This window comes from Notamacropus eugenii, chromosome 1 (assembly GCF_028372415.1).
Source record: "Notamacropus eugenii isolate mMacEug1 chromosome 1, mMacEug1.pri_v2, whole genome shotgun sequence".
Taxonomy (NCBI): domain Eukaryota; kingdom Metazoa; phylum Chordata; class Mammalia; order Diprotodontia; family Macropodidae; genus Notamacropus; species Notamacropus eugenii.
In genome coordinates this window covers 60,636,704-60,658,890 of record NC_092872.1, presented here as the reverse complement: position 1 = coordinate 60,658,890, position 22,187 = coordinate 60,636,704, and the positions used below count along the sequence as shown (strand labels likewise).

Here is a 22,187-nt window from a genome sequence, read left to right as displayed (position 1 = left end):
CGGGCAAGTCACTTAACCTATGTTTTGTCAATCAACTAGAGAATGAAATAGCAAACTTATCCACTATTTTTGGCAAAAAACCCCAAGAACAATATGGTTTCTGTATAGTTGAGAACTTATTGTGAAGAACTTGAGATCACATTTATATTTGATCCTAGAGGCTGTCCAGAGCTACTGGAGTAAATTGAGTAAGAAGGTGACATGGTCGGATCTGCCAGATATCTTTGGCAGCAAGGCAGGGAGACCAGTTAAGAGGCTCCTGCAGTAATTTAAGCAATGAGGGAACTGTGAGTAAAAATAAGGGATTGTGTGCAAGAGATATTGTGGAAGAAGAAACAGCAAAATTCGGCAGGTGATTGAATGTATAGGATGAGGGAAAGGGAGTTGAGAAGATTGCTGGTGGTGTGTGATGCATGCACTGATAGGTTTCAGAGGTGTCTTGTTGAGCTGAGAGCCAGCTTGGCTTTGTTGAAAGCAGTCTTCACTTCCCAAAGCAATCTAAACCATCCTGTTCTTCCTCTTAACTTCTGTGCCTTACTCATTGTTCATTTATAGTACCTGCCTCAGATATGTAAGACTGGCTATTCAAGGGCCTGTCATGGATTGTTTAGTTGATCATTAAGGATGTTATGTTTTTTTAGGCTTGACACAGTTCATATAATTCTGTTCCCAAACAAGAACATCTGGAGTCAATAGGGAAATCTCAATATTTGGAACTTGTGTAGGCCATCTTGTGTGAAAATACTAAACACCTTTGGTGAGCATAGTTGATCAGTTCAGGTATCTGAGTTGTTAAATATCTGGTAATTGAGTCCCTAGATGCCTCTTTAAATATGCATTTGCTTCTGTAGCCTTTGCTTGATTTCAAGATGACAGGTGATAACAAAAAAATCCCAGGAGATTAGTGACTGGAATGTGCTTTTAGCTCAGGTCAGACCTGGTTCAGCTGGGATACTTGGCAGTAAAAACTTGATATTTAGGTGTTTGATGACTATTGAGGGCTGAGGTGTTTCTCAGACTTTTCAATGAAATAGTAGATTCTGAGTCAGGGATGCCTTCACATCAGATCCCTGAGAGGGTCTGGACATCTCTCTGCCCCTTCTGTGCTAATGGTTAGCTAAAGAAGTGATAGTTTTTCAGATGGTTTTATGACAGAGCATAGAGTTGACCTTGCTTTCACATATGACAGTATGTTCTGGTGCAAGGAGATGTCTAAACCTGGTCACTGTGAGGGACCCAGGTGTAAGCCATCTAACCTGACCAGTCAAGTGATCTATAAATTTGGGGAAGTTATTTCTGTTCCTAGCACCTCATTTTCCTTACCTATAAAGTGGGTGTTTGGATAGCACTAGATGTTCAGTTTTAGAGTCCTCTAATCCTAATTTAGATTATAACTTCCCTGTTCTTTTCTTAATGGCTTCCATCTAGTTCAGCTCTTTGCAGATAAGGACACTAAGAGAGGGGAAATAATTCACCTAAAGTACAGTAGAACCTAAGTTTTCTGAACTCGTTCCCCACTGTACCGTGTTGTTTCTTGATGGCAGCTGATGTTTTCCCAGCTGATAATTTAGATGTCAAACTTCTTCCATGGCACATTTGGGAAATAAGCTGTAGCAGATATTCATAGCTCTTCTGAAGTATCTATAATACTTCCCTATGTGGTTATAGAACTGGAGGAAAATAAAGAATTAAAAATACTCTATAGGTTTCTGTGTGCCCATCTATCTACCATCGACTGGTCCCACAGTTTTTTCCATTTCTGTCATTTTGTTGAGTGTAAGATGAAACCTTAGTTATTTTGACTTGCATTTCTTTTTTAAAATTTTTTTTAATTTTTTTAGTTTTTTAAAATTTATTTTTAGTGATCTACAATCACATCCATATGTCTTAGATTTTTCCCCTCTCTCTCCCCCTATCCCTCTACCTCCCTGCTCCTTCCCTGAGATGGCATACAGTTTTATATAGGTTCTACATAGATATTCCTATTAAAAGCATTTTCACCTTATTGACTTGCATTTCTTACTGTTAGTGATTTGGAACATTCTTCATATGGTTGTTGATAGGTTTGTGAGTTTTTTTTGAGGACTATCTTTTTAAATTACTTACCTTTCAGGACATAATTTTTGGTTTTTTGCTATCCTTTGTTTTTATATTGCTTAGATTTTAGTCTGGGCTCTCTCTCCCACCCCTCCAGCCCCCCCAGAGACTTATCCCTTATAACAAGTAACTTTTTTAAAAAGAAAGAAAACGAGGAAGGAGAGGGAAGAAAATTCAGCAAAATTAATCCAACACCTCAAAAAATCTGGCATTATATGAAGTATACTGTACCCTTAGACCTCCTCGTCCTCTGCAAAGGAATGGGTAGAGGAGTGTCTTTTCATAACTCTTCTCTGGAATCAAGCTGATTTTTTATAATTTTGAAACATCCAGTTTTGTCTGTTTTGTAGCAGTTGTTTTCATTCACATTGTCATTGGCTTGTTGTTTTCCTGGCTCTACTTACTTCTCTTTGTATCTATTCATGTAAGTTTTCCCATGCTTCTTTATATTCATAATGCTTATTATTTCCTGTAGAACAGGAATAATCAGTTACATTCATGTAACATGATTTTGTGAGCCAGGGGCGTGGAACCTGTGGCATCAAGGCCTCATGTGGCCTAGGTCCTTGGGTGCAGCCTTTTGACTGTGAATCCAAGTTTTACGAACAAATCCTTTTATTAAAGGGATTTGTTCCGTGAAATTTGGATTTAGTCAAAGGGTTGCACTTGAGGACCTAGAAGACCGCATGTGGCCGCGAGGCTGTGGGTTCCCTAGCCCTGCTTTATCCTTTCCATGAGCATCTACTTTGTTTCCTGATTTTTGATATCACAAAAAGTACTGCTGTAAACATTTGGCATATAGGGAGCCTTTCTTTTTTGTCACTGGCCTCTTTGGGGTATATGCCTACCAATGGAATATCTGGTTCTGAAAGTATGGACACTTTAATCACTTTATTTGTATAATTCCAAATTGCTTTCCAGAATGGTTGTAACAATTCTTAGTTTTATTAACAGTTCATTAGTGTACCGGTCTTGCCAGATCTCCTTTAACGTTCCTGGTTGTTGGTTTTTTTGTCATCTTAGCCAGTTTATTGTCTGTGAGGTGAAAACTCTTAGTTGTTTTGATGTATATTTCTGTTATTATTAGTGATTTGCAGCATTTTTTAATGTTATTAATAGTATGTATGCCTTTTGGGAACTTGGTATTCACATCCTTTGATCAATTCTCTTTAGGTGTATGGATTTTGGTTTTACATATTTGTTGGTTGCATATACATCTTGGATATCAGACCTTTTTATTTGCAATAAAACAGATTTTCCCAATCAGTTACTTCTCTTATTCTCTTAGCAATAATTTTGCTTGTGTTTGAGCTTTTCAGTTTCTTGTATATTAGGGACACCTAGGAGTCTTGCAAATCCACTGAACTAGAGCCTTCCTGTAGTACATGCAGAGTGACAGACCTATTCCTTTCATGGAACTTTAAAGGGAATTAGGTGAATAAAAGTAAATTTTTGTGAGATATTTTAGTATCATAATAGGAGAGAACTGATAAGAGTTCACTTTTTGTTTGCTAATGTATCTCTTACATGTTCTCTGTCTTTCTCCACAGTACTGTTTAGATATTCTTTTTTTAAAATTTATTTATTTATTTGGTTTTAGTTGTCAACATTCACTTCTATAAGTATTTGAGTTCTAAATTTTCTCCCCCTCCCGCTCATTAGCTATTCCTTACCTTCTGTCTTAACTCTGCAGCAATTAGTCCTTTGTGTTAGTGTCTCGGATGTGAAAAAGGAGAGGAGCACAATAGACTAGCATGGATGGATGCCCCACTCCTACAGCAGCTTCCTGTAGAGCCCTGTTTTGTCCCATCACCACTCTTCTCCCTTCTGACCCCATTATTCCATCAGTGGCTTGAGACTCAGTCATCACATTTCTACTTCTGGTCCAGAAGGGGGAGGTATGTCCCTTATTCCCAGTTGGAATTCTAAATGTATTTTACATTTACTGAATGTAGAAATTTTGAGACATGATGATAAGACTTTGGGTGTTTTATGTATTAAATAGAGGTTTTTTTGGAATGTAGTGAGTGACTTTTGAGGATGATGTCCAGCACCATTTCTGGGAGAATGTGATTTTGGAGGGAACTCCAAATAATCTAGTTGTCTTGCTCATCCCAGTAGTAAGTTAGGGGATTGTCTGTAATCTTACAATCTGTGACTTTTTTCCTTTAAAAATTTTATTGATCTCTTTTGTTTTTATGTCACCTTAATTTAAAAAAATTTTTTTTTCAACTAACAAGCACTTATTTTCTCTCCCTACTGGAAAAAAAGTAAAACAAAACTCTTGTAACAAATATACATGTAATCATGCAAAATAAATTCTCGTATTGGCCATGTCCCGAAATGTGTCTCCTTCTGCCTATTTAGTCACCTTTCTGTCAAGAGGTAATGCTCTTCATTTAAAAATTTTTATTGTTTTAAGTCTGAACTCGACAAACACCAGTAAGTAAAAATCGTAGTAACAGCTAGCATTTACGTAGTGCTTTAAAGTTGGCAAAATGCTTTACAAATATTGTCTCATTTAATCTTCACAACAACCTTGGAAGGTTGGTGCTATTATCCTCATTTTTCAAATGAGGAAACTGAGACTGAGAAAACTTAAGTGGCATGCTTAAGGTCACACAATAGTAAGTGTCTGAGGCTGGATTTGAATTCAAGACTTGTTGACTCTAGGTCCAGTGCTCTATCCACTACACCACCTAGCTGCTGCCTCTTGCACTTCATATGCTTTATGCAAAGGATAGAAAAAGTATTGTATAGAAACCATGGATCTCATTACATAGTTTGGTTTTTAAAAGTGTATACTAAATTCAGCACATTAGCTCCAAAAATCTTTCTTGATTATCTGTTATCTAAAATTCATTCTGTGCAATTTTTTTAAAAAAATGCATCATTGTCTTCACTTTCATTGCTGATTATATCCCTATTTCCTCTTACCCATTGAGCCACTTGTAACAAAGATTAAAAAAGAAATGAAGCAAAAAGCAATTCAGCCAAAACATCCAACACATCCACTGAATCTGACAGTATATGCACAATAAAGGATTTTTCCAAACAGAAAACTATAACTGATTATACATGATTATAGTAGAAATGCTAAAAACCCAAGGAACAGGATTCAAGCCTCTACTAAATCAGGGCTTTGGATTCATATATCAAGATATGTAAGCTTAAGATAAGCTCTAGAATTTCCGCATTGCAAAATACATTAATCCCTCTTTAAAAGAGGGAGTATGTAATGGAGAGAGAGCCAGGAGGGAAGCTAGTAGTGGGAGACCCAGATTCCAGGGCCCCCTGTTGATCATTTCATGCAAGTTGCTTAAACTCTCCTTCTCCAGGTCACAAAGACTTGTAAGCGGCAGAGGTGTTGACCTGCTGTGGTAGAGGGAATTTCCTAGCTAGGGAGTTCTTTGTACTAGTGAAATTATAAGTTCAGTCCCTAAAACAGTTTCAGAATGAACAATGAGAGCAGGTCTTTCATGTAGGTGTGGTTTTTACAGTTTTTTAAAAAACTGATTTTGAATTATTGCTCAACATTTAATTAAATTCAGCGGATGTTAGGAAGCCACTATGGGCTGGGCATTGGAACTACAAAGACAAAATGAAACCTTAGTATCTTCATTCTTAAAAAGAAAAGCTAGCCCTGTTTATTTCAAAAGCTGTTAGGCTCAAGTAAGATAATAAATGTGAAACTGTTTTGAAAATTATAAAAATCCAATATAGATATTATGTATTTGAACCACAAATCTTTATTTGCAGCCTTGACCTACCTCCTGAATTCTAATCTTGCATTTCCAGGTGTCTGTTAGACATTGACATTTGGTTATCCTGTCACTTTAAAACTGAATTTATCATCTTCCCCTCCTGATTCCTATATTTAATGCTTCTTTGTATTACCCACAACATCTTATAAATAACTGTTCTCAATATTTGTTGATTGATCTTTGTATTTAATATATTCATAGAAAAAAATCTCTTAATAGTAATTCCAGTAACTTATAGGCAGCAAATATGACTTTAAGGGACAAGGTATCCCATCTTGGGATCATAAGATCTTAAATCTAGAGCTTGAAGAGACCTAAGATGACCGAAGACCTAGTTCAGTTCCTTGGAAAAGCCTTGATTATATAAAAGAGCTGTAAATGTCTGTACCCAGATAGATAGTTATTTTCTTTTTATTTATTTATTTATTTTTAGATCACAACATTCATTTCCACAAAATTTTGAGTTCCAATTTTTCTCCCCATCTCTTCTCTCCCCCCACCCCATAACACCTTGCATTCTGATTACCCCTTCCCTCAGTGTGCCCTCCCTTCTATCACACCCCACCTTTCCCTTATCTTCATCTTCGCTCTTTTCTTGTAGGGCAGGATAGATTTTTATACCCCATTATTTGTATTTCTTATTTCTCAGTTATATGCAATAACAATTCTCAACATTCGTTTCTAATACTTTGAATTCCAACTTCTCTCCCTTCCTCCCTCCCCACCCATTGCCACTGAGAAGGGAAGCAATTCAATACAGACTCTATATGTGTCGTTTTGCAAAAGACTTCCATAATAGTCATGTTGTGTAAGACTATATTTCCCTCCTTCCTACCCTGTCCACCCTTTATTATCTCATTTGACCTTGTCCCTTCCCAAAAGTGTTTACTTCTAGTTACTCCCTTCTCCCATTTGCCCTCCCTTCTATCATCCCCCTCACCCTTCTCCCTTACTTTTCTGTAGTGTAAGATAGATTTTCATACCAAATCTAGTGAGCTTGTTATTCCCTCCTTAAGCCATATGTGAAGAGATTGAAAAAAGATTGAAAAAGATTTTTCTTATTTCTTTTATGAGTGATAATTTGCCCCATTCCATTTCTCCCTTTCTCCTCCCAATATATTCCTCTCTTACCTCTTAATTTTATTTTTTTATAGATATCATCCCTTCTGGTTCAACTCAGCCTGTGCTTTCTGTGTGTGTGTGTGTGTGTGTGTGTGTGTGTGTGTGTATGTGTGTGTGTGTGTGTAATCCCTCCGCCTACCCAAATACTGAGAAAAATCTCAAGAGTTACAAATATTATCTTTCCATGTAGGAATGTAAACAGTTCAGCTTTAGAAGGTCCTTTATAATCTCTTTTTCCTGTTTACCTTTTCATGCTTCTCTTGACTCTTGTGTTTGAAAGTCAGATTTTCTCTTCAGTTCTGGTCTTTTCATCAAGAATGCTTGAAAGTCCTCTATATCATTGAATGAAAATTTTTTCCCTTGAAGTATTGTACTCAATTTTGCTGGATAGGTGATTCTTGGTTTTAAGCCCAGTTCCTTTGACTTCTCGAATCTCCTATTCCAAGCCCTTCGATTCCTTAATGTAGAAGCTGCCAGATCTTTTGTTATCCTGATTGTATTTCCACAATACTCAAATTGTTTCTTTCTAGCTGCTTGCAATATTTTCTGCTTGACCTAGGAACTCTGAAATTTGGCCACAGTATTCTTAGTGTTTTCTCTTTTTGAGTCTCTTTCAGGAGGTGATTGGTGGATTCTTTCAATATTTATTTTGTCCTCTGGTTCTAGAATATCAGGACAATTTTCCTTGATAATTTCATGAAAGATGTCTAAACTCTTTTTTTGATCATTGCTTTTAGGTAGTCCCATAATTTTTAAATTGTCTCTCCTGGATCTATTTTCCAGATCAGTTGTTTTTCCAGTGGGATATTTCACATTATCTTCCATTTTTTCATTCTTTTGGTTTTGTTTTGTGATTTCTTGGTTTCTCATAAAGTCATTAGCCTCCATCTGTTCCATTCTAATTTTGAAAGAACTATTTTCTTCAGTGAGCTTTTGAACCTCCTTTTCCTTTTGGCTAATTCTGCTTTTGAAAGCATTCTTCTCCTCATTGGCTTTTTGGACCTCTTTTGCCAGTTGAGTTAGCCTATTTTTCAAGGTGTTATTTTCTTTAGCATTTTTTTGGGTCTCCTTTAGCAAGGTATTGACCTGCTTTTCATGCTTTTCTTGCATCTCTCTCATTTCTCTTCCCAGTTTTTCCTCCACCTCTCTAACTTGATTTTCAAAATCCTTTTTGGGCTCTTCCATGGCCTGAGCCCATTGAATATTTATTTTGATGTTTGGGATACAGAAGCCTTGACTTCTATGTCTTTCCCTGATGGTAAACATTGTTCTTCCTCATCTTTCCTCATCTTCCTCATCTGAAAGGATGGGAGAAGATATCTGTTCACCAAGAAAGTAACCTTCTGTGGTCTTATTTTTTTTCCCCCTTTTCTGGGCATTTTCCCAGCCAGTGACTTGACTTCTGAGTTTCCTTTCCACACCCACCTCACCTCCAGATCCGCCCAGACAGTGCTTGGAGTCTGAGATTCAAATGCTGCTTCCTAGCCTCAGGGCTTTGGGTAGGGGCGGGGCTGCTATTCAGTGTGAGATTAAGTTCAGGTGCTCAGGTGGAGGCAGGGCCACCACACAGGGATCAGTTCCCTCAGGGGGTTTATGAGGAGACCTTCAACAATGGATCTGAGCTCCTGCCTGCTTAGGGAGCACCTGTCCGCTGCCACCTCTGCTGCTGCCTTCCGAGACACCTGGCTTCCCTCTTGGCAAGCTGAAAAGACCCTCTCACTGACCTTTGGCCCCTGTGGGTGGAGGGACCTCCGCGACCGCCGGAGATTCTGTCCCTGAAGCCTGCTGGGATCTGCGCCTCTCAGTGCCGTGTGGCCAAGGCAGGGCTGGGCTCTGCTCCAGGTCTGGGGTGTGACGGACCTTTCGTGTCAGTTTTTCAGGTCTCTCTGGAACAGAAATCTCCACTCCGTTGTTCTGTGGCTTCTGCTGCTCCAGAATTTGTTGAGAGTTCTTCTTTACAGGTATTTTATGGGCTGTGGGTTAGGAGCTAGCATATGTGTATCTTTCTACTCTGCCATCTTGACTTCTCCTGGACCTGTTTTTTCCAATTGAGTTAGCCTATTTTTAAAGGTGTTATTTTCTTAAGCATTTTTTTGGGGTCTCCTTTAGCAAGCTGTTGACTTGCTTTTCAAGCTCTTCCATGGCCTGAGCCCATTGAATATTCATTTTGGAGGTACTGGGTGCAGAAGCATTGACTTCCTCTGACAATATACATTGTTCTTCCTCATCTGAAAGGATGGGAGGAAATACCTGTTCACCAAGAAAGTAACCTTCTATGGTCTTTTTTTCTTCTTCCTTTTTTGGCCATTTTCCCAGCCAGTTACTTGACTTCTGAATCCTTTGTCAAGAGGAGCATCCTCCTCACCCCAGGACCATGCTCAGGGCTGAGGTTCCCATCAGCTTCTTAATTTCCTTAGGGGCTTTAGGCGGGGGCAGGGCCACCCCTCAGGGCTAAGGTTCAGATCAGCTCAATTCCCCCAGGGGCTTCACAGATGGATACTGCAGCTGCTGCTGCCTGGGGCCAGTGCTGGGGGGGACCCTGCTCTCCTCTCACCCAGTTGGGAAAGCCCTGTCACTGACCTTTGAAGCTTTCTTTTGGCACTTGTGGGTTGAGGGATCTGAGAACCTCCCTGCTGAGGATTCTGCCCCGGAGGCCTGTTCCGATCCTATTCCTCCTGGTGTCATGCAGCCAGGGCTGGGTCCCGCTTTGCTCAGCATCCCATGGGATAGACCTTTCTTGTTGGCCTTCCAGGTTACCTTTGGCTGGAAATCTGTTTCACTCTGTCGTTTTGTGACTTCTGTTGCTCTAAAATTTGTTGAGAGTCATTTTTTATAGGTATATTATGGGCTGTGGGGGAAGAGCTAGAGTATGTGCATCTTTCTGCTCCACCCTCTTGGCTCCACCCCCTCGAGCTAGTTATTTTCAATCAAATAATAGGGGAAATCACCGAGTTTATACTAAATACTGACCTCTTTCCTATATATTCTGTCTGGAACAAATGTGTGATCTGGTTGGAAGAGCTAACACAGTTCTCTTACTCTTTGGCATTGTTACCTGTTCAGATTGAATTGGGCTTATGTGGTTTTTTGTAACCAGCCCTCACACTGTTCTTTGTGTGATGAAAGACAAACAAAAACTAGAAGAAAGAGTGGCATATGATTGCTTTATGTAGTACTTAATTAAATTAGGTTTCTTCTTTTTTACAGTAAAATGAGACTTTTTGCATTTTAAGTCTTGGAGCTATGTGAAGATGTGTATCCTGTATTGTTTAATATGTTAGGTTAGACTTTGGATATGTAATAATCATAAATATATTAATTTCATTATACTGTGATGTGTGCTTCATTACAGCAGGAAGGGCACAGGATTTGAAAGACAGAACACCTGGTTTCTAATCCTAGCACTGCTTCTTAATACCTGTGTGATTTTGGATAAGTTACTTCATTTTTTGTGCCTCAATTTCCTCATCTGTAAAATTAAAGGGTTGAACCAGATGACCTCTAAAGACCTTTGAGCATTAAATCCTATGATTCTACACTTGTTTTCATCTAAAAATGGGAAGTTTTTAATGGTTCTTTCTCCTAATGAACAACTTGGTCCAACTTGGTTTTTTGAACTGTGTTGGTTAGTACTGATCTCTACTCTATATTGCACCTACAATTTATTTTTTTTAAGTTTATTTTAAGTTTTCAACATTCACTTCTACAAAATTTTGAATTTCAGATTTTCTCCCCATCCTCCGTTCCCTCCACCCCAGGACAGCATGTATTTTGATTGCCCTTTCCTCCAATCTGCCCTCCCTTCTATCACCCCTCCCCTTCTTTTATCCCCTTCCTTTCTGTTTTCCTGTAGGGCAAGATAGATTTCTATACCCCATTGCCTATACATCTTATTTCCCTAGTTGCATGTAAAACAGTTTTTAACATTCATTTTTAAAGCTTTGTGTTCCACATTCTCTCCCTACCCCACTCCCCATCCATTCTCATTGAGAAGGCAAGCACTTTGACATAGATTATACATGTGTAGTCAAACAAAACACTTCCACAACAGTCGTGTTGTGAGAAGACTAAATTGGTTTTCTTCTATACTGTCCTACCCTCCATTTGTTCTGTTCTCCTTCTGATTACCCCTTCCCCCAGTCTTCTGTCCCTTCTATTATCCTCCCTCTCTCATACCTTTCCCCCCTGCTTTCCTGTAGGATAAGATAAACTTCCACGTCCAATTGAGTGTATATGTTATTCATTCCTGAAGCTAAAGCTGTTGAAAGGAAGACTCATTTATTCCCTCTCACTTTCCCTTTCTTCCCCTCCATAATAAAAGCTCTTTCTTGCCTCTTTAATGTGAGATGATTTATTGCATTCTACCTCTCTCTTTCTCTTTCTCCTAGTACATTCCTCTCAACACTTAATTTTCTTTTTTAGATATCATCCCTTCATTTTCATTTCACCCTGTGCTCTCTGTCTCTCTATATATTTATACATACATACATATATATATACATACACAGATACATATATATATTTATATACACACACACATTTATGTATATTCCTTCCAACTATCCTAATACTGAGAAAGGTCTCATGATTTACAAATATCATTTTTCCCTGTAGGAATGTAAACAGTTCAACTTTAATAAGGCCCTTATAGGTTCTCTTTCCTGTTTATCATTTCATCTTCTTTTGATTCTTGTACTTGAAAGTCAGATTTTCTATTCATCTCTGGTCTTTTCAACAAGAATGCTTGGAAGTCCTCTATTTCATTGAGGACTTAAATTTTTTTTCCCCGAAGTATTATAATCAGTTTTGCTGGGTAGGTAGTTTTAATCCTATCTCCTTTGACCTCTAGAATATCATATTCCAAGCCCTTTGGTTCTTTAATGTAGAAGCTGCTAAATCTTGTGTTATCCTGATTGTGTTTCCTCAATACTTGAATTGTTTCTTTCTAGCTGCTTGTAGTATTTTCTCCTTGATCTGGGAAGTCTGGAATTTGTCTATAGTATTCCTAAGAGTTTTCCCTTGGGGATCTCTTTCAGGAAGTGATTGTTGGATTCTTCCCACTTCTATTTTACCCTCTGGTTCTAGAATATCAGGGCAGTTTTCCTTGATAATTTCTTGAAAGAAGATGTCTAGGTTCTTTTTTTGATCATGACTTTCAGGTAGTCCAATAATTTTTAAATTATCTCTCCTGGATCTATTTTCCAGGTCAGTGGTTTTTCCAGTGAGATATTTCACATTGTCTTCTATTTTTTCATTCTTTTGGTTTTGTTTTATAATTTCTTGATTTCTCATAAAGTCATTTACTTCCATTTGCTCCATTCTAGTTTTTAAGGAATTATTTTCTTTAGTGATCTTTTGGACCTCTTTTTCCATTTGACCCATTGTGCTTTTTAAGACATTCATTTCTTCATTGGCTTTTTGGATCTCTTTTGCCATTTGGGTTATTCTAATTTTAAAGTCTTATTTCCTTCATCATTTTGGGGAGTTTCCTTTAGCAAGGTGTTGACTCATTTTTCATGATTTTCTTGCATCACTCTCATTTCTTCTCCCAATTTTTCCTCCATTTCTCTTACTTGATTTTCAAAATCTTTTTTGGTGAAGGGAGTACACATATGGATAAAGTCATGACAACCCCTCTGTGCCATAATAGATAGTTTAATGGGTTGCTGTAACCAAAAACAAACAAGCAAAAATATTCCTGGTGGCTAACCTGTAACAGAGGTGGGTTTCTCTAGACTCAGCTAGGTTCATTTTCTGATAATAGATGTAAACGCCAAAGCTAGAAGACATTACAACCTAGTAGAACTTGCCTTAGCTTGTGTTCTGCTGACATAGAAATTGAGCTTCCAGGGTCACTTGCATATTTAGATAATAAAATAAGATTTTATTGACAATTAAGGACTGTTATAATAGAGAATGTAGTAACATTTACAGAGATTTCAGGATAAGAGATATCTAGATGTTATTCTGGAAAATTGGCCCCAAGTCAAGGATCAAAGTCAGTTTAGAAGGTGGAGAGAAGATTTGAAGCTGATATAAGCAGAATTTGGTCCAGTAGGCATTTGAATACCTATTAGATGCATAGTACTATGCCTAGGAGAAAATACTAAATAAAAAAGTCATTTCCTTCACAATTATAAGTAAAGTGATAAAAGCAGGGAAATAGTAGAAGAGCAAGTTTTGTCCACCAAGCATTTGATCATTGTTATCATGCTTTTTGTATTTTAATTTGACTGTCTGAAAGTTTTTCAAGTCACTTTTTTATCCCTTGAAGTTTTTGAGTCCATTGCCAAACCTTATCATTTCTACCTTCACAGCATCCCTTGCATACACTTCTCTTCACTCATTTGGTCATCGCCCTGCTTCAGATTCTGACCCTTCTGCCCTGGACTCTTGTAGTAGCTTCTGAATAGTTTCCCTGCCTCAACTCTTCAAAATCCCATTCATTTTCCACCCAGTTGTCTAAGGGTTTTTCCTTTTATTCTTTAAAAAAAAAATTTTATTCTGAAGTTAAACACAAAAAAAGAAAAAAGCATTTCCATATAAACAACAGGACACAGAAGGATTCTGCATGAAACCACACATCCCTATTTCACACTCCTTTTTTTTAAAAAAAGTACGTAATAAATTTTATATATTACTTTCCAAACTGTCCTGCTTGTCTATGCTTCCTTCAAACATCTGTTCTCTTCTGTTCACTTTTTTAAATGTCTTTTTTTTGCGTTATTATTACTAACTTCTCTGACCCTTAGTGTCGCCTCACCCCCACCCTCACACTAAAATCCAATAAAAAAAAAAGAGGAAAAAAAGCAGCCTCCTTTTAGACAGCGTAGTTGAGCAAAACGAATCCACACCATGGCCTGTCTGAAAATGTATGTCTTTTCACCTTCTGTCTGTTACCTCTTTGTAAGGAAGAAGCTAACAAGTTTCATCAGAAGTCCTCTGAAAACATGGTTGGTTATATTGATGAAAATTCTTTTCAGTTTTTCTTCTCAGTGCTGTTGTCCTTGGATAAATGATTCTTCTGGTTCTGCTTGTTTTCATTCTGTATATGTTCTTGCCACCTAGATTTCTCTGAGGTTGTCTATTTCATCATCTTTTTAGTCTAATATTCTGTTACATTTGTGTGCCACACTTGTATTTTCTGGTTGTTTAAGAGGCAATCTCAGACATTCTCTGAGGTTCTTATTCTTTTCTTTTTTCATTTTTCCTTTCAGAAGCTGGAATTGTGTTTTGCTTATTTCTGTTTTTCTCCAGTATTAACCCCCCTCTTAATGTTCTCTTCCTTACTGCCCATCCCTGCCCATCCTTGCTTATTTGCTGTTTGATACATTTCTACACCACACCCCATGTATGTTTTCAACTTTCTTTTGTCCATTTCAGATAAGAGCGGGATTCATCTGGTGCCCACTCCACCCTTCCTCCATGTTTGTATACTCTTCTAATAACAGTCCAAATTATAAGGAATAGCAAATTCCACTCTTTTCTTCCTCCTTTCTACATTATCATATTCCTTTTATATTCCTTTCTCCTTTCTTTCTTCAAACACTTAAAATAGAACCAATTTACTCCTCTGGACCCCTCTTTTTTTCTTCCTTGTTTAACTTCTTCAGTATCTTTTGAAGACATTAAAATTCTGAAGGCACTTGCTTCTTCTGTCTCTTTTAGAATATTAGCACTACTTCATCATAAAGCTCCTTCTAGGTGATCAAAAACTTTTACTTTTTTAGGTTTCTTTGGACTCTTGTGTTTGTATTTCAAAGTTCCTACTTAGCTCTGGTCATTTCATAGAAATACTTGGAAGTGCTTTATTCCATTAAAGGTCTATTTTCCCCCTTAGTTTTGCAGTGTTAATTATTTGTAAGCCTGTCTCTTTGGACTTTTGAAGTACTATATTTCAAGATCTCTTTTATAGTAGCAGTTGCCAGGTCTTGTATTACTCCAGTGTAGTTCTTTGGCATTTGAACTGTTTCTTTCAATGTGCTTGCACTATTTTTTCCTTGATGTGGTATGGTCGTGAGATATTTCTTTTTCAGATTTCTTTCAGGAAGTGATCACTGGATTCTTTCTCTGTCTTCTTGTTCTTCTAAATCTGGGCAGTTTTTATTATTTCTTGAAATATAGTAAAATGGACCGATAAACATTCATTTTAGAATCTTTTTCTTTTTGCTTTGAAGTACCAGAATTTCCTTGAATGGTTATACACTAAGTTGAAATCAAGAGCAGAAGTTAACCTTCTAATTGAAAACCAAACCATTATTTACTTGATTTTTCCAAGAAACCTTTAACTAGTAAGTTAAGCTTATAGCATTTTCATAGTTGAAAGAGGATGGCTTAAAAGAATATAAAAGTCTTTTGTCTCTGAAGTAATGACAAGCACAGATAGAGTGATAAGTAGTTTAGTAAATCTAGAATATTTGAAGTAGCTTTGAGTTTAAAAGCTACATTTTGGGGACAATAAGATAAAAATATGCTGTCATGCCTGCTGTGTCTTTTCAATGAGCAGTTCTTCCCCTGCTTCTGTCTCTAGTGACAATCATATTTTATGTCTTTTGAAATTCAAATTGTAAACCTTGTTATGGTTGTAGGTGATCGTGGGTTTTTAAGGGCCATGTTAGTACAATACACAATCCCTGACTGGTCTTTCTAGTCTGGAGAGGCATCATGTATGGTTACAGATGCCTGAGGACAAGCCTAGTTAAACCAGATTGGTTGCAAATTAATGAATTTTTACAGCAAGTCTCAAAGAGTATTTACTGAGTTGTAGAAGGAGGTTCCTTTCTTCACTGAAAGCAGGAAGTTTCCACACAATATCTATAGATTCCTAAAATTATTTAATGTAATATTTTAAAATTTATTTTTCAATTAGTAAGCATTTATTTTTCTCTCCTTCCCCTCCCAACAACTTGAAAGGAAAACAAAACCTTTGTAACATAAGCATAGTCAAACACCAGAAATTCTTGCGTTTCTATGCCCTAAAATATATGTCTCATTTTGCATCTGAAACTATCACCCCTCTTTTCAGGAACTGGAATAACCTAAATCATCAGCCTTCTGAGATCATGGCTGGTCACTGCAGTGATTGGAAATCTCAAGCCTTGCAAAGATTTTGACTTTAACTTTACAACAGTTTTGTTTTTGTATAATTTTTTCTTCTGATTCTGCTCAGTTCACTCTATAGCAGTTCGTAATATCTTCCCAGGTTTCCTTGAACCTATTCCTTTTATAATTTTCTTATGGCAAAATAGTGTTCTGTTACATTCATATACCATAATTTGTTCAGTTTTCACTTTTTTCCACCTCAAAAAGAGTTGCTATTATATTGCAATCTTTTATTTTTACAGATTATTTGCCTCTTTTCTGTATTATCCCAGCTAGAGCTCTTTTGCTGACTGAACTTGCTTCTTTTTAGAAGAGCTAAGTTATTTGAATACTTTAAAATTGAACCTATAGAAAACTGAACAGGGAGTTTTAAAAGTTTATTTAGAAAGGGTAACAAAAACATAAAACATTTTCTTCCCGTATACAAAACATGGATTTTCTGCATGCAGCACTTATATAGTTACCTTAGGAAAATCACAAATTAAAGAAATTGATAAGAGAGCAGCTAAAACAATCAAGGAGATTTCTGGAGGGGAGGATCCCTGCTACAGCAGGATGAAATAAGCTTTGGAATCTTATTTTAGGAGATGAAGGCTGAGAGGGTACAAGATTGATGCCTTAGGTAATTATGAAGAATAAAGATAGGGGAAGTACGAAATATTCATCCAATACAAAAGTATTTGAAGATGCAGAGGAATCGGGTTAGGAAAGTTAAAGGAGAAATCCAGGGAATTGGAATTCATTATCCCTGCCCAGGAGTTAGTACAGGCAGGAAGTTAAGAACCCCGTAGTGTGATGTTTTTGTACAGTTGCACCCCCTTAACATTTGACTTTGGTTTCGAGAATGCATGTACCCTTCCCCAGTACATGCCTTGTGCTCCTTTGTTGGAGAACTTCGGCAGTTTGAGATAGATCCTGACAGCAAGCAGCTTTGTTCTTTTGTTACGAATCCACATTTGCATTCTTCTACCTGTTAGTATGATATTTACCAGAGGTTTTTCAAGAAGGAAAAAAAGACAGAACTTATATAGTTGAAGGAATTTTTGTTGTGTCTCAGTCCCAAAGGAAGGATCTCATCTGCCTTAACTAGTTTTCTGTGCTTCAAGGATTCTCTTCTTTGTACATCTTATTTTAACAGTTCTTTTGGGAGTTTTTGAATTTAAGTTGCTGACATTTTTTGAAGTCACACATTTATTAGGGTTGCCTGCTTCTTCCTTTCTCCTCTTCCTGTTCACTAAAAACATTCACTGTTGGAAAACTAGAAAATTTTTTTTATTCTGCCTTCATGTTTCTGAAGAATCTGGTTCAGTCAGTCATACACATTACTTTAACAGATGCTGAAAGGTGAAGATGGCCAGAACCAAAAATGTTAGCTTTAGCTCCCAAAGCACTTAGCTTTGACTTTATGGTAAATGTAGACTGTGTTTTGGAAACCATTAAAATATTTTAGAGTCTCAGGAAACTCAGCTGTTCTTGGCTAATTCTCTTTAAGTAGCCTTAGTTTTTTTAATTCTGTTTCTTCATTTGTAAAATAGGATTGATAAACATAGCCTGTTAAAATAATAGTAAAGTTCTGTATGATAGAATCACAAACTCATAGTTAGGCCCTCACAGACCATGTAGTTCTCTGTCTTCCTTTGCTTGAAGATGTCTCATCAGAGAGATTCTGCCTTAGCAGAATGACGCCTTCTATTGAAACAAAGGATTGGTCTTTTCCACAGTATAACAATAGTAAAAATGAAGTGCTATCATGGGGTGTAGTCAGCATTCATATTGTGCAGAACTTGGAGCCTCACACCTCATATCTAGGTATATAAAACATGTCACTTCTGTCTGGATTTGACTCACTCCTACACCTTGTTGTTATACTCACAAGTTAAGTTCCAGAGGTAGCTCACCATCACCACATGGAGGAGTTGAACATTTGTTGAGGAGTGAACATTTCTCCTGCTCAGCACTCTTGATCTTGAACCCCCATCCAATCAATGGATGTCACATCCTTCCATCCATGAACTCTATGTCTGTGGTGAAGAGTGGGCACTCACTTATAGGAGCCTGACGGGAAAACATAAGGAATGAAAATTTATGTCGTTAGGGCAGCTCACAGTATTACTAGTCTGTTCAGGAACATCTGCATCACATGAAGCTGCTTCTCTTTTCACTGCTTGACTGTTGATCCTCACTACTCTTCAGCTAGGGAAATCCTCTCCACTTGAGTAAGCCCTTTAAATTAACCATCCACCCTTAAAAGAACATTTAGAAAGTATTAGCTACTAATGAGAAAAATAGTTACCATTAAATTAAAGAATTGCAAGGCTCATCAGACCAACTATCTCTGAGCTGTAGTTAGTCAGCTGTCTGAATGCTGCATGGTCTGGTCACAACTTTGCTCACAGCAGGTCAGTTCAGGTTCACTCTTCAAACAAGTTTACCAGAATAGCTATAGAAACTACAAAATCTCTTGCTGCTTTTTCCTTCTCTATCCAGAGGTGGCATTAGAGGGCAGCTAGCCCTTAAGAAAAGCTTCACCTTTTCCCATTCCCAGGTGACATAGCCAGCCTTGGAGCTCTTGGCTAGTGAAATCAGATCTCTTTCTGACCAATCAGGAGTCACTCAATTACAGCCTGGTTTTAGCTGACTCCCTCAGAAGCTGTCTAGTCCCCCTTGTACCTATGAACAAGAATCTCTGTCAGGTTTGGCTTGAAAGACTTTCAGGGAGGTAGAACAGAATTCATTCCCTTCCATGGTCACTCTTGGATAATTCTCATTATTTGGAAGTTTTTCCTCAATAAAATCTTAAATCCAACTTGGCTTAACTTCTGCCCATGCTATTTCTTTTTCTTGGGCCCTAGAAGAATGATTGTGATCTCTCTTCCACATATATCATATATCTTTTTTATCGTATATTTTTTTTCTTCTTCACACTTACCATCCCCAGTCTTTTCGGTGTATCTGTGGCATGTTCTTGGAACTTACCATTTGACCACCTGCTTCTTGGACACCTAGTAGCTTATTAATAACCTTTGTAAAATGTGGTACTCAGAACTAGACCATCTTCTAGACAGAGTATAGCAGATTTATGCTAGGTATCATGTGCATCTTAATGCAGCCTAAGATTACATGAATTTCAGGGGCTTTCCATATCATTTGACTCATTGTGCATTAGTTCTTTTTTAGACAAATTCTTACTTGTCCACATCTCCCTCTTGTATTCCTGAAATTGATTTATTTGAACACGTGTAAGACTTGGTATTTATTCCTATAAATTTTACCTTATTAAAATTAAGCCTGGCACTTTCGCCATCCTGGCTGTGTTGTTCAGTGTATTAACTGTTTGTGCTATAAAGATAGGAGATAGATACACCCACACCCACGCACACACACACATACACACGTACTTTCATACAGATGTGTGTGTGTATATGCACATACATGTACATACATATACATAGATGTTTTCATTGATGATAAAGGTTCAGCAGCACAGTGCTAACCACAGATCTCTGGGGTGCCCCGCTAGAGATCTCCTTCCAAATTGATCTCGATCCATTAATGATTATTTTTAATGCTTATAAGTATTTTCTAGATTTCTTGTCACAGTATCATTTTTGCCCGAAATGGGTAGTTCTCAGATTGACAAGTCCTGGGAAATTCTGTCATGTCCTGTTTGCACGCCCTAGAAAGATAAGCCGACTTCTCTTGTTGTCACAAAATGAATAGTTAATTCGGTACCCCTTAGTAGAGAATCTCTTACTACTACTGTTAATCACTTTATCTTCTGACCCTTCCCTGATGATTTATTATTCAGAAGCTTCTGTACTCTTCTTTGAAAAACAAGTAGTGTTTCCTCCTTTCTTTTCTCTTGTATGTCACAAAATTTGTTTTTCTCTCCATTCTTTTTTAGAAGCATCATCTTTAGTCCTCATTCTTCTGGCCAGCTCCCCAGAAGAATGCATTTTCCCTATTTGTAAAATGAGGAGATGGATGATCTCAGTGCTTTCTCCCAGTGCGTGATGGTACAGTGGAAAGAACCCATAATTTGAAATTAGAGGATTCAAACCCAGGTCCTCTCACTTTTTCTTCTTTGTTTTTACATTGATGTCCTGCCATTTTTAAAAGAGACATTTCATTCTTTCTGATAACCTGCAGAGTATGGAGGTATTCCTCAACTCCTTTGCTATCTTTTCTTCTCAGAGGGAGGTGTACTTAAAGCATAAATGGCAGAGCAAGGAAGACATATTTTATTTTTGGAAGCATTATCCTCAGTCCTTTCTCCTCTGCTTGTTCCTCTTTACCACGTAGTCAGGTCTCTTAATTTCCCTGAACTTTTCCTCATCTGTAAAATGAAGGGATTCAGCAGCATTGACATTCCCTTGCACTTTCAAATCTATTATATTGTGATGATAGCCTTTGATTTTGTATGTGGAAGGATTCAGCAAACTGAGGTATCAGGTAACGTGATGAATCATTTCCATAACTTATTATTTCCATATATTTCCACATCGTGGAAGCCAGGCACAACTGTTGACGGAAACCTTTACTTTTAAGATATTTATTTGTTGTAATCAGATTTACTGTCATACTTTGATACTTGCTTCAGTCCTGCTAGTTTCCTTGTGATATGAACTGCCCTCTGTTGGTCAACATATGTTAATCCAAATTGATTAAAATTTTTTCTCCTCTCTTAAGATTTCCAACTCTGCTGATAGCAGAATGTGTACTGGTTTACATGACACCGGAACAATCAGCGAATCTTATAAAATGGGCAGCCAACACCTTTGAAACAGCGATGTTCATAAACTACGAACAGGTAACAATCTGCAACAGTATGGACTTTGTGCACAACCCCAGTGGACATTTCCCTTCCTTGTTCTTCCTTTTCCATTTACTCTTTCTGCTTTCTTTACTAGTATTCTTAGGTATTTGTCATCTTAAAAAATAGCTTTCCTCATACTAATAATTCCTTCTTGAAGCTTCTTGCTGTGGCTTCCAGGACACTTTATTTTCTGGTGTCAGGTGGTTCTTCACTTACTGACCTTGTCTCTCTCTCCTTTGCTGACTCTTACTTCTACCGTCTATCTGTGCCTGTCCATTCAGATTGTTTCTCTTCTGCCCTTATTTTGTTACCAAGAATATCCATGACTTGTTTTGTCCATTGTCTTTATGTTTGCTTCCATATCTCTGTCATTTCTGTGGCTTTTGTTCCAGTCCCAAGTAGCCATGTGTTACCTGGATTTTAGCTCCAACTTTTCCAGCGATTAGCTGTTTGACATTAGAGAAGTTAATTAACTCTTTTTATCATCTGTAAATTATGGAGGTTCACTCTGTATTCGTTAACATTCCTCTCAGCTCAAAAATTCTTTGTTTCTCCACTCAGAAGGCTTACCAGCACTTCAGATTCCACAATCTGAAGTCAGATTCCCTGCTGCCACTATCCTTACCAGTGCTGACTTCTTTGCCTCATTTTCCCATTTCTGTCATTGGCAGTATTATTCTTCTGGACTGGAAGCCTTTAAGTTGGTTTTTCATCTTCTTCCTTCATCCTTAATATCATCTGTGCTACATCTAGCTCTTTCCCAGGTCCTGTGAATTTTGTGCAGTAGCTCTCAGATTTTCTTTTTTGTTCTCTGTTCCCTTTGCTACAGCTCTAGATAAGATCATTATCTTCCTAACTGATCTCTCCTATTTAATCCTCCTAAAAGACTATTTTTAATCACTTGTCTTTTTTTTATTTTTATTTAAAGACCTATTTCCAATAGAATCAAATCTGAAAGCTTGGCTTTCAAGACATTCTATAAATTCTCCTGTCCTCCCCAGCTAATTCCTTCTTGAGTACCTCCATTCCACTGAGACTGCTTGCCTTCTTGTTCTCTGGGCTTACCCTTGTGCTGTGACTCAGGTGGTTTCCGCTTCATGGACTGCCCTCTTTTCTCCTCTGCTGTTCAAATTATACCAGTCCTTTAGAACTCAAGTTCCACCTCTTCCATCAAAGCCTTCTCTATTACTATAAAACACATTGATTATTGTTTATAACTTTCAGTTTTTTACTCCCTTGTATCATATTGTCATCCAGTTCCACATATGCATATCTTGTCTGTCTAA

The 22,187-nt window shown here is 37.5% G+C and overlaps 1 protein-coding gene across 2 annotated transcripts in view; it reads left to right on the top strand.

Annotated features, from left to right (window-relative positions):
• The window catches only part of LCMT1 (leucine carboxyl methyltransferase 1), an 85,813-nt gene that overhangs the window by 50,554 nt on the left and 13,072 nt on the right, over nt 1-22,187 (top strand). For both annotated transcript variants that reach the window (XR_011965919.1, XM_072603887.1), the window contains exon 7: nt 20,775-20,895. Coding sequence is in view for 1 of the 2 variants with exons in the window: in XM_072603887.1 (XP_072459988.1) it covers nt 20,775-20,895 (121 nt within the window). In the remaining variant the exon portion in view is untranslated. The remainder of the gene's footprint in view (nt 1-20,774; nt 20,896-22,187) is intronic.